Source organism: Tetrao urogallus, assembly GCF_951394365.1.
Source record: "Tetrao urogallus genome assembly, chromosome: Z".
Lineage (NCBI taxonomy): Eukaryota > Metazoa > Chordata > Aves > Galliformes > Phasianidae > Tetrao > Tetrao urogallus.
Window position 1 is genome coordinate 64,624,542 of NC_136816.1, and position 15,289 is coordinate 64,639,830.

At 40.3% G+C, this 15,289-nt stretch overlaps 1 protein-coding gene across 1 annotated transcript; it reads left to right on the plus strand.

Moving 5' to 3' along the window:
* Positions 1-1,096: 1,096 nt before the first annotated feature.
* AGXT2 (alanine--glyoxylate aminotransferase 2) lies at positions 1,097-13,592 on the plus strand (the record flags this gene model as incomplete). The annotated part of the gene is made up of 14 exons (XM_079548537.1): positions 1,097-1,136; positions 1,789-1,874; positions 2,200-2,384; positions 2,690-2,813; positions 4,133-4,227; positions 5,325-5,418; positions 6,463-6,556; positions 7,493-7,593; positions 8,126-8,218; positions 8,998-9,130; positions 9,741-9,829; positions 10,757-10,906; positions 11,927-12,025; positions 13,482-13,592. The coding sequence occupies 14 exons, from the start codon at positions 1,097-1,099 to the stop codon at positions 13,590-13,592; spliced, it is 1,494 nt and encodes a 497-aa protein (XP_079404663.1).
* Positions 13,593-15,289: the final 1,697 nt, after the last annotated feature.

Consider the following 15,289-nt stretch of genomic DNA (forward strand, 5'->3'; position numbering starts at 1 on the left):
GTCAGCCAAAAGCAATGTGACTCTACTTTTCTGCTATATGGAGGAAAAGGATCTGGGGGTGTTACCTGACAGCTGGCTAAACACGAGCCTGCTGTGTGCCCAGGTGGCTAAGAAAGCCAATGGCATCCTGGCTTGAGTCAGAAATAGTGCAGACAGCAGGAGGTGATCATCCCTCTGTACCAGTACTGGTGAGGCCATGCCTTGAGCACTGTGCTCAGTTTTTGGCCCCCCACTACAAGAAAGGTAAAAGAGTGTGTCCAGAGAAGGGCAGTGAAGCTTTGAAGGGTCTGGAGAACAGGTCTTATGGGGAGCAGCTGAGGGAACTGGGATGTTTGGAGGAAGCTTATGGGAGACCTTATTGCCGTCTTCAGCTCCCTGAAAGTAGGTTGTGGTGAAGCAGGGGGTTGGCCTCTTCTCCCAGGTAACAGCGATAGGAAAAGAAGAGATAGCCTTAAATTGTGCCAGGGGAGTATCAGGTTGGATGGTAGGAAGAACTTCTCAGAAAGAGCAGTGAGCTATTGTAACGGGCTCCCAAGGAGCTGGTGGTGTCATCGTCCTTGCAGTTTTTTGCTGACCCTGGAGCAGACACAGGCATGGGCTGACAGTTGGACTAAATGGTCTCACTGGCCTTTCCAACCTTAGTGAGTCCATTACACTGTTTCCCTGATTTGCCATTTCTGCCAAGGCCCCGCACACCCATGCTCAGCCTGGGAGTGCTTTCTCTGTTAAGTGATGGCCAACACACAGAAAATTTATCGGCATTTCAGAGTGATGAGAACTTGCAACCATATTCCTCATGACCGCACATTCAGCATTAGCCACTCCTCCGAGGTGTTTGTGCTTCTTTACGTACGAGATTATTTCACCTTGTGCTCGACCATCATTCATTCAAAAAAAAAAAAGAAACGCAACTCAGTAGTAGCTCAGGTCCGGCCTTGCACATCGGGCCAGCCTGAAGTCAGCGATGCCCCGGCGGCCTTCAGCCCCGAGCAGAGCGGCGCGCCGCTGAGCAGCAGCCCATCCAGACGGCCGCAGCGGCAGGACAGCGAGGGGAGGGGCGAGGGCGGCGGCCCGTGAGGCGGCTGTGGCGGCGGGCATGGCGGGCGGGCTGGGGCGCGGCGGACGGCTCGGCGGCGGTGAGGGAGCGGCTGCGAGAGAGGACGGGCGGCGATAGCGGCCTGCCGGGGGCTGAGGTGGAGCTCGTCCGCAGAAACGCAGCTCCGAAGCTCTGCGAGCCCCGGCGGGGGCTGGGGCGGGATGTGGGTTCCTGTGGAAGCAGAGCTTGTCGAGACTTACGGGTTTTCATATTCATTCATATTTTCTGAGCGGCTGGTACCTGGTTTATTTCAGGGAGCTTTATTTCTCGTTCCTCCAGGTTTTAACGTGTGTCAGGGGCACTGAAAAACGAAGGTGTCCCGCTCTGTGTTGGGGTGCAGAGAGAGCGCCTTGAAACTACAGCTGTGTGCGGTGCTGTGCCACCTTGCTCAGAGCTGCTCTGCAGCCCCGGAGAAAAGGGCTCTGCTCATGCTGCTCCTTGACGAGAGCTGTCAGAAGCTGTTTTTTCCTTCTCCATCAGAAATAAGACACATTTTGCCTTTACAAAAACGGTGTATTTAAGTGATTTTCTTCCATCCGAAGGAAATATCTCAAAAAAAAAAAAAAAAGAAAAAGAAAAAGAAAAAAAATTACTTTAATGGTAGCCTGTGTGTTCTGTGAGCAAGCTTATTGAGAAACTCTTTCAGATGTGCACTTTGATTCCTGCTTGATAATTCTGCTACTGTTTTGCAGTTGTCTTTAGGCAGCAGAAATGGAAAAGTTCTGTGTCCATGCGGGCAAAAATGCCTCCTTGCAACTTTGTACCTGAAAAATACCGAGTAAGTCACACTGCACTTGAATTTACGTAAGACTGTAGTATGAGCTCTGAGTGATAACCTCACCTGCCATGAATAGTCTGTCCATCAAGTAGGACCTAGAGAATTTTCTTGTTTATTAGAACTATAGTCGTAACCCAGAGATGCATTTGTGCAACATCTCCACGATTTATGGCTAAATTGTTGGTTTGAAAGACTTAGTGGATAAGTAAGCATAGAACAGCAGTCTTGGTTCAGAAAGTTGGTTGTATTTTAAAATTTTGTTCTATGAACAACCACTGCATCTTTAGAATGCATGAACAGATATTGACTTTTTTATTCTCCTCAGTCATATCCATATGAACACATGCTGAAGATTCGTGAGCAGAATATTGCTCCTTCACTGCGAATGTATTACAAGAAACCTTTGTTGCTGCATCAAGGACATATGCAGTGGCTGTTTGATTATGAAGGACGAAGATATCTTGATCTCTTTGCTGGAATTGTTACTGTCAGTGTTGGTCACTGCCATCCGTAAGTATGTTACTGATTGATTTCCAGAAATGCAGTACAAAATGCAAGAGAAATACTTCTGATGGCTTTGTTCATCTCAGGCACTGTGAGCCGAAAGTCAGGGTATAATTCACTGGATTTTTGTGTATTACATAGTTGGGTCAATTTCCACAATATTTTGAATAATTCATTCATTTATTTGCTCATCCAGATGGCAAATGCAGCCATGTCTGGATTTTCAGCATAGTAATGGAAGTAGGGGTGTATGTGCTTGCATACATGTGTGTTGAATTAAAACCCTCTGTCTCTTCTTGTGCTACCTGCAGGAAGGTAACTATGGCTGCCCAAAAACAGCTTGCTTGCCTTTGGCATACCACTAATATTTACATGCATCCATCAATCCATGAATATGCTGAGAAGCTAACTTCACTTCTTCCAGATCCACTTAAGGTACTTCACTTCTGACAGAGCAGGGGTGGAAATCGGGGGTGTCTGTTTATTAAATGGAAATATTTATTATATACATAAATGAGAGCCACAATATCTGCAGAGGGAAATCCTCTTCACAGGCTTTCAGGTAAGGAGAACATGATGAGCTTCTAGACTTTATCTGTAGACTCACTCAGATGCAGACAAGTGTAATAAACCAAGCTCCTGCTGTTCTGCTTGAGTCGTTCTCTCCAGTGAACACTCTGAAAGGATGATGCCACTTTAAAAATGACTGAAGGAACTGAAATGCTGTTAACTGTTGTTACATGTAATTATCTTTAACTGGATCTTGCAAAAATTATAAGAGCAATGTATTTGACTGCATCTTGAGTAGTGAGTTTTACTGCTATTTAAGTAAACAAACCACATGAATGTCATGTATCACATTCACAGAATCAGTAGGAAAAGTACTGTGATTTTTTTCAGGTAAAAGAAACCAGTCATAAAATGAAATTTGGTTACTAGAGATGTGTGAAGCTATTGCAGTCTTAGAAAATGGAAGAAGAGCGTTAAAAATAAATGAATGTAAAGCATCTGCATAGAATAAGCAGTGGAGTCGCTCAGTACTCAGTGGAGTATCGTAACTCCTCTGAAAATAAAATTTAAAAGCTGTGCTTCCTGAAAAGAGGTGTAATGAAGAGACTGGCCTTGATTGGGGCTCATTAAGGACTGATTTCGAGAAGAAGCAGAGACTCCTTGCTTGACGGGAGACTGAGTACTTCACAGATCTGAGCTCCAATCTACCCATTCAGTTAATGGTCTTCCCGATGCCAGCAACTCTGTGATTCTGTGAAACAAGGAAGACAGCTGAAAAGTGGGGGAAATCAATAAAAGGGAAAACAAGGGAAAAAGATCCCCTTAATTTTCATTTGCAACTAATAAGCAAATTATTTATACCTCTTCTTCTCTGCTGTTGTGTCTCTGTCTTTGACTTGTAACTGTTGTACAAGGGTAGTACACAGCTGTTTTTACCTGTGTGAAAGTTTTTCAGTTGGTCAGCTCAGTTTTACCCAAACACTTTCATTTTTCTCAAAACCATTGCTACATCTTAGATGTGAGATGGAAAACCTGAAGTTTCCTGGCATTAAAGATTTCTGTATTGTCTCATAGTAGATAGACCATCTTGATCATCATTCCCATCTGTAGTCTGTGGGCAACACGAAGTTTACTGCAGTGGCATCTCTTTGTAGCAGTGAAAGTTTATTCCTCATAGTGTTACGAAGTGACATCTAAGCAGATTGTGGTTGTGCACTATACTGACCCTAAGCATTCTTCTGTAGGTGGTTTACCTAACCAACAGTGGGTCAGAAGCCAATGATTTGGCCATGTTCATGGCAAGATTATACACTCAGAACTTCGATGTCATCTGTTTCAGGTAATGCGATTGTCTTAATCAAACTACCTGTGTGTGTAGTTGGTTTCTGTATGCCTAAAACAAAAAAAATAATGGAAATATCTAACACCAGATCTGCTGAGGACACTCATTGGACAAAGAAATAGATCAGTTGAGTATTTAGTGCAGGACATTAGGACTCATTTGCATAGGAAACACAAGGGGCAATTTCTGCTTTTCTTATTTAGCTCAGGCTGTGCCATGGTGGACCTCCATTCAAGGTCAGAGCAGTCCTCAGCAATTGCTGCTTTCCTCATTTGTTCCGATTCTGCTCTCATCTATGGGAGTTCAAAGGTACCTCTGAAATAGCAGTGCGGTGAACCACAGCAGGGAACTGATCTGGCTGAAAACTATCCCAGATGAAAGATCTTCTGGTTTTGTTTGTTTTGTTGCCTTATATTTCTGCCAGATCCCTGAACCACAGTTCACTGCACAGCTACACAAACAGTTCTTCTGACTTTAACAACAGTGGTAGTGCAGAGGTGAGGGCTACGTAAGCACCAATGTAAGCAATTCTTTTACTGTGCTTCCAGACAGCCACAGTTAATAGAATAAAAGGCCATTTTATGAAGAGTTATATTTTTCTTCCATTCTGTTCAACAGAACATTGAGTGTCTACCTGGCTTATCTATTCTGCATAATGAACTTCTGATTTGTGTATAAAACTAGCAATAAACTTCTATATAGTTTAATGATCGGCAGTATCTGTTTGAGAGAGCAGCAGTTCCTGTGATTGCAAGAACGCAGATGTTTACTCTGCAGGGTTCTGGTGCTGCAGAAGAACTCTGTGAAACACTTACATAAAAGCTTTCTGAATTGCTACCAGTTCAAGTCCTCGTACTCTTGTCTTTGTGAACACACCTCACAATTACAATGTGTGAAACTGCAGGAAATCGATATAGATGGGCAGTTGAGGAACTTTCAGAAACTGAGCAAAAAAAGGCAGTCTGAATCTTCTTGTTCAGAGTGTATCAGTAAACACTTTTCCCAGTAATTTGTAGCTCAAAAACATGCCTTCTCAGAACTACAGTCTCTCTTTGGAAGTGAGAAATGTTCTTGTACTTTGTCTGTTTGCACAGAGGAGCATACCATGGAGGCAGCCCTTACGCACTGGGATTGACGTCTATCGGTTCTTATAAACATGGTGTTGCCAATGGCATTGGCTGTTCAACAGTGAGATTATTTTTTTCTTAATATAATAATAATAATCTAAGTAAATAGAAATGTATTTGAACATTTCAATGATTAGTAAGTTTCTGTCTTCAAAGTGCTTAACAGTTACTGATCACATTACACATGTGTTCCTGCAACAAGAGCCGGAAGCCGGATGCTCCACGTGGATTTACTTATGCTAATTTAGATTTGGGACAATCATAACACAAGTTATCATGATTTACAGAGCTTTGTTTTTTGCTTGGTACTCTCATGGAAGTTCAGCTATGTGCAAAGTAGTAATAGTCAAGACTCTTTTTTTCATGTTTGCTTCTGTGCAAAGCTAATTTCTGATGATCTGAAGATGATACTGCCCAGGAGTGAAAATGAACCCATCCTTTATGTCAGCAAGAGAAGAGAGATATCTGTTACTGACCATTGAAGAAAAATGGCAATAAGTTATATCTGTGCCCTTGAGAAGATGAGAATGGCTCTCTGATTACCAGAAGATAGCATTGGATATTCCAGTCTGAACTGGCAGTAGAGCCACAGCACGAGCTCTAGGAAGGCATCTTTAGAGCAGACTCACAGTCTGGTTCACTAGATGAAACATTCCATGTCTTCAGGCAACTCATCAGCAGGATTAGAAGGCAGGAATTCCCAATTTTCAATCTGCTGTAATATCAGCCTGCCAGTACTTTGCAGATTTTGTCATAGTTTAGATTATTAAAGTTCTTATTAGATTATTAGGTTATTAAAGTACTACTGGCAACTCTGACAACGCTGCCGTTAGTCTTAGGTAACCATAAGGGCTGACTAACTCAAAGAGCAAACGAAAGGAAGCAATGGATTGAATCACTACTGCAGGAATACCCATGTGGAGGAATTTTGATATTATTTTATGAGTGTTCTTTGGACAAGTCTCTGGAACTAGATATTCATTTTAGCAGTGGTTTTTGTTGTTGTTGTTTGTTTATACATTTGCTATTTCATTAGAGTCATCCTCAGGTATGATTAACATATCTCTTATAAAGCTGTCATCAGATATTCCTTTTATCTTCACAGACAATGTTACCAGATGTTTTTCGTGGTCCATGGGGAGGCAGCAATTGTAGAGATTCACCAGTGCAAACTGTTCGAAGATGCAGCTGTTCTGAAGGTTGGTAAATGGTAAAAAGTATGAGTATTTTAGATTAGAGAATACCTGGGGGCTATAGGAGTAAGGTGTATGCTCAGATTATTGATTAGGTTGTATCTACCTCCACCAGAAAGATGGCCATTCCCCATCAGGCCTCTGGTTAGGATTTGCAAGGGTTTTTAAAGTAAATATTGCAAAAACCTCATGTACCTGCTTCCCACAGGAAAAATGTTGGTCATGCGCTCAAATTTCCTCCCAAAATCCTATTTCTAGCATTTTTCATGATCAGCTCTGATATTCGGGATCCTGTGGAACTCAAACCTTCGTACATCAGAAAGAACAGAAATGTTGGTTGTGTTTCATGCATGTCATACAGTGTGGAAGCTCCTCTACTGCTCTCCTTTTAGTAGTAAATTCTGTATTTTTTCCACCATGTCAGTAGGTGTTTTTTGTTGTTTTAATTCACTTGCATATAAAATATTTTCTTCTTAGTTTTGCCCTCTGTAGTGATCAGGAGGATTAGCTATACTAATTGCTCTATTCTTCGTTACAGCATAGACTGATATGCAACTGTATTCTCCAGAATCCTGGTATCTGCACTAACCTAATGATTCCCTATGCCTTATGCTGGCATTTATTAACCCCTGAGAAAATGTTTACTTATTTCTTCTGCTGATGTGAGTGATTCAGAAACACTGTCTCCAATGTGCAGATTACTTAGATGTGTTATATGTAAAAAGTCTGGCAGCTTTGCCAGTATCTAAACTCGCAGTCTTTGGAGTATAGTTTATGAGAAAATAAGGGGTTCTTTCCTGTAAGATTTAGAATTTTTTATGTATTTGGGAGGTGATATTTACCATATAGTCAAGTAGTACTTGTAGATTAGATGTGCAGTTTCATGTATTGATGCTGCTTCTACCATTTAAATGGTCTTTAAAATATTTTCCCTCTAAACAGGTGTATGTCATGCAAACGAACAGTACGTTGAACAGTTCAAAGATACTCTGAACACTGCTGTGCCAAAGACAATAGCTGGATTTATTGCTGAACCAATTCAAGTAGGTAGTTTGCCATTTCTCAGTTGCTGTAGCGCATAAAGTTTAACTCTGCTTTTACTTACTAAGCCCTGATCTAAGGAGCCGTTGCCTTCTAGGTATGGAGTAAGATTTCTGGTTAAAAAGAAAACTGGGAACGTGAACAGAAATTGAGGAAACAGTATTCTAAACAACTTTACCGAAGAAGGGATGTCAGTTAGGTTTCCCACCAATCTGTTTACGTCTTTCTCAGTGCACAGGTTTTCAAGGTACTTGTTTTGGCAGTTTATCTTTAACCCATTCTGTTTTACAGTGATTGATTTTACGCTGTGGCCTCACAAACATTTATACAAGCACAACTCACTGATCAGGATACTACCCAATGGGATGGGAATACGTGACCTGAGCAGTTTCAATGCTGAAGCCAGAAATTTGAGACAACAGTCTTGCTATTACCTGAGGGCTGCTGATTTTTTTCTCACTGTAGGATAATCACCCAGCAAAATTCCTGTTTCGTTTTCTGTTCCTGAAGACGTTTTGTTTTTTTTCTTGGCAGGGTATTAATGGAGCTGTTCAGTACCCAAAAGGTTTCTTAAAGGAAGCTTATCGGCTAGTACGGGAAAGAGGAGGTGTTTGTATTTCAGATGAAGTGAGTGTTTTGACCTAAAAACTCTGAAGTTTTGTCTATCTCTGTAAGTCTTCTGAAAATCCACCTGAAGGCAAACTGGAACTCTCTAAATAAGGGAATTGACAAATATTTCATAGATGAAGGATATCACAGTGCCTTTTTTCAAGGCTCCTGGTTTTTAATGCCTTTATTCTGCACTGTGGTATTCTAATAATTTTAGACACAGGTAAGGCTTGTAGCAGGCTTGAATCTTTGAGTTTTAGAGTAGCATAGAGTAAATTTACAAAAACATGCAGTTAATAAATGCCAGCTGTGACCTGGCTGTTGTCACAATAGCAGTCTTTCTTACAAGTGTTGTTGGAGTATGTGAACTCTAGAAAGGGTTTATTTTGCTGTTCCTCTTCAACCATTTATCTAAATGAAATTTGCCTGTTGCCGTACTGGTGAACTCTTGGGACTGTGCTACTTGCCTAAGATAGAATAGATCAACAGAAATAGGATTGCTACTTTGAAACATGCTAACAATTGTGTTTCCTCTCCTTTTTTAAGTGGATGCTGCAGTGTGTTTGTACATCTCAACCGTCCTAAGATTGGTGAGATGTTAGCTATTCCATTTGTGAAAGAAAAAACAAATTATAATAAGTAGTATTTTGTGTAAAGCTACCCAAGTAAGGGTCTTACTACAGCAGTTGATTCTAGGCGTGCTTGCAGATCAGCAATAATAGAAAGAAAAGAAAAATGAACTGTACTGTAAAATGTGAGAAGATAATGGGGATTTCTCTGGGTTTTTCCTTTGAAAGGTACAGACAGGATTTGGACGGACAGGCAGCCATTTCTGGGGATTTCAAACGCATGACGTAGTCCCTGACATAGTTACTTTAGCAAAAGGAATTGGTAATGGCTTTCCAATGGCAGCTGTTGTTACAACAAAAGGTATATTCATTCTGTTCTGCTAAAGATCAAAATAGGGCACATACATAATATACGGCACAATAATTACTTACTGGAGAGGTGCATGTTCAGATTATTAATAAATCTTGGTCTCAAGCTGTTTTCTGAGGTGAAAGAGTTGGGTTCTCAATTTTGTATGATTTTATCAAGTGCTGTGCTATACCAGTGTCAAGATTTATTTGAATGAGGTTAGTAGTATAACTAAAGCAGAGATAACCTTGTGAGTCATGGGTAGAGATGGTAACAGATCCTGGAGCTCCTCTCTGAGTGCACCATTTTAATGATTATTGCACAATAAGTAAGGCAGCATGTTAACTGACTACTTGATTCATATGAATAAATCTGGTGAGGAATGTTTGTAGGTGATGCCCTAAGGCAACAACTAACTGTTAAGTGTGATATTAGCTTTGTGTTTTCCTTTTTAAGTCTGTCTTTACAATCTAGTCTCTATAATGTTTGCAATATATTACAATCTATCATTTCACTCACTTAGAGTCAGGATAAGAGCACAGCAAATTTTTAAGTTAAAGTAGGTAACTGTTACCAAATGTAAGGAAACTGTAAGACTAATTATTATATTTTTTTCTTTAAGAGATTGCAAATTCTTTGGCTCAAAACCTTCACTTCAATACCTTTGGAGGAAATCCTTTGGCCTGCGTAGTGGGATCTGCAGTTCTTGATGTAAGGAGAGTGTTGTGCTTTTTTTGTAGCAAAAGATAGTAAGAAATGATTGCATTTGTTCTTACTGTAAAATTGTATGTTGGCAATTTTACAGCTGTATTGAATTTATCAACATTCACAAGCATTATTTGTACATAGCTAGAGCGCCCTGTGTGAAGGGGGAAAAAATTTCATTATCTCCACCACAAAATTCCATTCCTTTTGCAGGAATACGAGTCATCTGTAATGTCATCTTTGAAATAAGTCAGAGCCTGTATCTGGAGCAAGAAGATGGTCAGAATTAGGAAAAATAAAATGCAATTGAAGGAAAAGGAGACAGGAGAAAAAAAGTAAACAAAAGCAAGAAAACAAGAGGGAAAAACACTCATGTGAACTTCTAAAATTGTTTTCACTCATGAATTTTCTTAAAGCAGATTTTAAGTTTATAAAATGATTTGCACATGTCAGTGCTGATAGCTGGCAGCATGTCAGAACTTTGATTAAAAGTGGTCTTTTTAGAGTAAGGAGTGCATTTAAAAGAATTAAATCACCCAGACTTTACTAAAATGCTGCCTCGTACACAGAGGTATATTATGTCAAGTTTTATTCTTTCCATATTGCTGGAGAAGGAGTTAAAGTATCTATGGCAAGATTATGGAGGCCAAGTATTTTTCAGCTATGATTATTTGTGAGCATGAATTAGTAAAATATTATGATTGTTGAGAAATAAATAAAACTTGCAAAAGAACAGAGGTTCAGTTTTAACCTGATGCCACCTGGTTAAGTGGAAGAGAGGAGAAATTTCAGTACCGTAGCAATGAAGGAACACAGTGTACAAATCTGTGAGAGAAAGTGAAATAAACATAAGGTCACCAATCCAAATGGAGATTAACCAGAGGTGAAGGAAGCTTCTCTTGTAGCTTTGTCATTGTATGTCTTTTTTACCAGGCTATTGAAGAAGATAATCTTCAAAAAAACAGCAAGGATGTGGGAACATACATGTTACTAGAGCTTGCTAAACTACGGGAGAAGTTTGAGATTGTTGGAGATGTCCGTGGCAAGGGACTCATGATTGGGATAGAAATGGTGACAGATAAGGTTGGTGATTTACTTTATACCTTCTGACTTACGGTGCCATTGCAAGTTTTATTTCAGCTGAGATGAAATGTGATAATATGAAGATTTTATCTTAAATACTAATGATGGAGTGAGAAAACACTGTTCTGGCTAAAACTGAGCTAAAACATTCTGGCATTTCAAGTATTTCACAAGTTTTAAGTAAACAGTGACTTGTGCACTTCACTTACATAAATTCATCATAGAAAGCAGATCAATTATCATAGAATTAGTTAGGTTTGAAAAGACCTAAGGTCAAGCCCAGCTGGTATCCCAGTACTGCCAAGTCTACCACTAAACCACATCCCTAAGCACCACATCCGTGGCTTTTAAATACCTCCAGAGACAGTGCTGCAGCCTGTTCCAATGCTTCCCTTGAATAATGATTTTTTTTCCTGGTATCTAACCTGAACCTCCCCTCATGCAACTTAAGGCCATTCCCTCTTGTCCCATCATGAGTTACCTTTCAGGAGAGGCCAGCCCCCACCTTGCTACAACCTCCTTTGACGTCACTGGGGGCAGCAATGAAGTCTTGCCTGACCACTGTTAGCTAAATAACCCCAATTCCCTCAGCCACTCCCCACAAAACCTGTGCTCCAGACCCCTCACCAGCTTTGCTGCTCTTCTCTAGACACACTCCAGCTCCTCAAAGTCTTTCTCATAGTAAGGGTCCCCAAACTAACCACAGTATTCAGAGTACAGCCACCAAGTGCCAAGTCCAGGGGGACGATCACATCCTTGCTTGTATTAGCATGTCATTGGGTTTCTTGGCCTCTGTTTGCTCGTGTTCAGCCAGCTGTCAGCCAGTGTCTCCAGGTCCTTTTCTTTTGGGCAGCTTTCCAGCTACTCCTCCCCTAGCCTGTAGCATGGCAGTTACTTTATGCAGCTGATGTTTTTGGTCAGAGATAGCGATGGGATTTATTGGAAGAACTGGAATAATACATTTTTTTCCTGGAATTAATTTAGAATATCCTAGTGAAGCTTACTATTCACATTCCATAGGACAGTCGCCACCCTCTTCCATGTGAAGAAATCAATCAAATCTGGGAGGACTGTAAAGACATGGGTGTTCTGATCGGTAGAGGAGGACTCTACAATCAGGTATCGAACTTCTGGTTAAATTAATTTTAGTTTAGTAAATGAACTAGAAAACATATATATTTAAAAGCTCTCCCTGCTTAATTTTTCTTGGTTTGCAGAACAGGCAGGAGCTGTTTGTTTCCTTTTAAAGTGGGATGAACTTCCTTCAAGCTTGCAGTATTCCTTTGGAAGGACAATTTAACTTAGAAAAGCAGGATAGTATAATATATGTTAATTAGAGGAAATAAGCAATATTCAGGTCTGCTAAGCATTTGTTACTGTTGGAGTTATAACCTGATCTGGTGACAGAGAAACAAGTTTATTCTTGCTAGTTCTTTCATTCTAGAGAGCTGATAATATTCTATCTGGATGTTGATATAAAAAATAAATGTAAAGAGAGCTCGTAGCAGCAAATTCAGCAATACAGCACAGAAGTGAGAATTGCAACCAAATGGGCATCAGCCACTTGAACATACGTTATGCTGCACTCATGGCTCCGTGCCACAAGTTTCTTAGAGCATGCAGATTAGTAACAGACTTTGGGATGGTAGGTCAGTTAAACCCTCAGAGCAGCTTTTCTATGAGATGGGTACACGGCTAGAAGAAGCTGGGCACTGCCTCTGTCATCTCATAGGCTTCCAGTCACAAACCAGAAGACAGGTTGTATGCTGCAGTTCAGTGTAGTAAAATCTGATTCTGCTCATGGGAGTGCTCTTTGCCTGGGAGCATTATCTGAAGTCAGCCTCAGCTGAAGTGGGGGAAGAAAGCCCATTATGTGCTTTCTGCATATAGTCTGCACACAGAATACATGGACAGAAAAACTTAAAAAGAAAGTTTAAGATTCTTACTCAAGTTAAATGACTTTGTAAACATTGTACTACCAAATATTTGGACTATTAGAACCTAATTTCTTACTAAATTGCACTGTGCATATATCCCTTCCTGATCAACATGCAATCCTGATCAACAAGCTACGCTGATCTAAGTGAAAGTTCGTTTTTAGTGATTCTCTTCAAAACTTACTGGAAAGCCTTTCATATAAAAGAAAAATACCTAACAGCAGGTTAACACAATGCAGGGGACTTACCATTCTCAGTAAGTACTGTTTCACTATGGCACAGTTGCTGGAAAGGAAAAAAATGCCCATTTTGTTTCATCTGGCTCTTAGTACAAATCCATCTAAGGGTGGATGTTCAGGCTCCACCTAGAGTAACAGACACAATCTACTCCAGTCAGCTCTCTTTTGAAAACAGTTGATCTGTCCCTGGAGCAGAGGGGGCATTAGAAGCAGCAGTCAGTGCCTCATTTCAGGGTGTGTTTTCCAGTGGCCTCACTCCCAGCACTGCAGCTCTGTATTATTTTTCATTGTTTTGGTTATATTGTTTAGCAGGGGATGGTGCTAACCTAGATGGGCTGCTAGAACAGGTGTTCTTTGCATACAATCTTAAGGTTGTCTTTTCTTTTTCTTTCTCTTCAGACATTTAGAATTAAACCCCCTATGTGCATTACTAAAAAGGATGTTGACTTTGCTGTTGAAGTAATTCATACTGCACTAGAGAAACACATGGGAAAAGCAGCTGGAAAGTAGTCTTGTTTCTTTACGAGCTGCACGTCAGACCTGAGCCTTGCTGTCCAGACTCTAAAGGAAGCATAGTCTAAAGATAAAATACTTGTCAGCATCATAAGACTACTGTTACAGAACCAGACTTAAAAGAATGCTCTCTACCCCATTTTATCAAAATACAGGTATTTCAGTTGCCCTCAACAAGGCAACAGGCAATGCTAGAGGTTGGGAATGGTCAAAACACAATAGTTTATTTCAGCTGCTCCTTGTTCCTTACTCTTCTACTGCTGCTTTTCTCTCACTGGTTTTCTGCGCTCCAGCAGAAGTTCTCTAGCAGGCTATAGTCCCCTTGGGTGAGGTTACAGGTTATTTGTTCCTTTGTTCCAGCTTTGTTCCTGTGTCTCCTTTGCTGCCATTTCTTACCTACATTTTTCAGCAGAGGCAATACAAACTCTTGTTTGATTGAACGTTGGCACGTGGTAGGACTGCTGCAAAGCCAGCTGTGACCAATACAGGGGAGTCCCTGACCACCTCTTCCACGGCGTCACCTGTGCAGCTACCAGAACTTTGCCTTTTACACCCAATAAGCATGAGCATACATAAAAACCAATACTTCATCATTGTTTTATTTTATTTAAATAACAAAAATAATCAACTGAAAAGTTTTTTTTGCAGCTTAAGTCTTACCCCATAACATGAGATTTCACACAAAGTCACTCTTGGGCTAGGAAGCATTCTGAGCAGAATGTAACTGCGTGTCTCAAACAGAGCTAAAACTTTATCACAATGATACAATGTAATTACAACATTAAAAAATCTGTGCACACAAATTGAAAGTTTCTAATTATGGAAATTATTTTTAATGTCAAATCCAGTCATCATCCTCTCCAAAAAAAAAAAAATAAATAAAATAAAATAAATAAACCTCTTTGCTTTTCTTCCTGCTGCTTTTTGATTTGTAGTTGTTTAGCAAAGATAGGTGAAACAAAGTACAACTTTTCTAACATAATCACTTTTGAAACAAAATTTTTGTTACCTTCTCCACTCTCCAATAAAAGTAGCATTGTTGTCTGTTAGCAAGAACTATACATTTGTCATTTTACTTTGATGAAAGTTTTAATGTTTGAATAACTTCTTGATCTAGTAACAGTTCTGTTTCCACCCTTTTTTTTGATAAGCTGAAATGCCAGAGCAACCCAGGTAAGGCAAGAGCATTACATTTAGAAAATACAATGAGAGAAATACAGAAAAAGCTAGGAGTATACTAAAAATACCATATCCCCAAGTCCTCCATGAACACTGGATTCTCTGACTTCACTGACTGCTTGTTTTGCAAAACTCTTTTGTTCACTTGCACTCCAAACTCAGGTGTTCATCTTTTCTTTTTGTTAAGTGTTATTCAGAATGAATTAATTACACACTTAAACAGAGACATAATACCAGTTCCCATTTTGTTTTTCATTAGGAAATCAAAACACATGTGGAGAGCAATCCATACCACCTGCCACTCTCTCCTCAATTGGCAGCATCGAGTGTGCATGTACCATGGGACAGAACCCCTGCGTGCAAGTCAACTCATACACATTAACACTGACACTTCAGCCATCATCCATTCCTTCCCACACTTATTCCAGCAAGGCTCCTCCACAGGATTTCCCTCCCCAGTACAAACACCTTAGCACACATGGTCACGTACAAAACTAACAGGGACTGTCCAAACT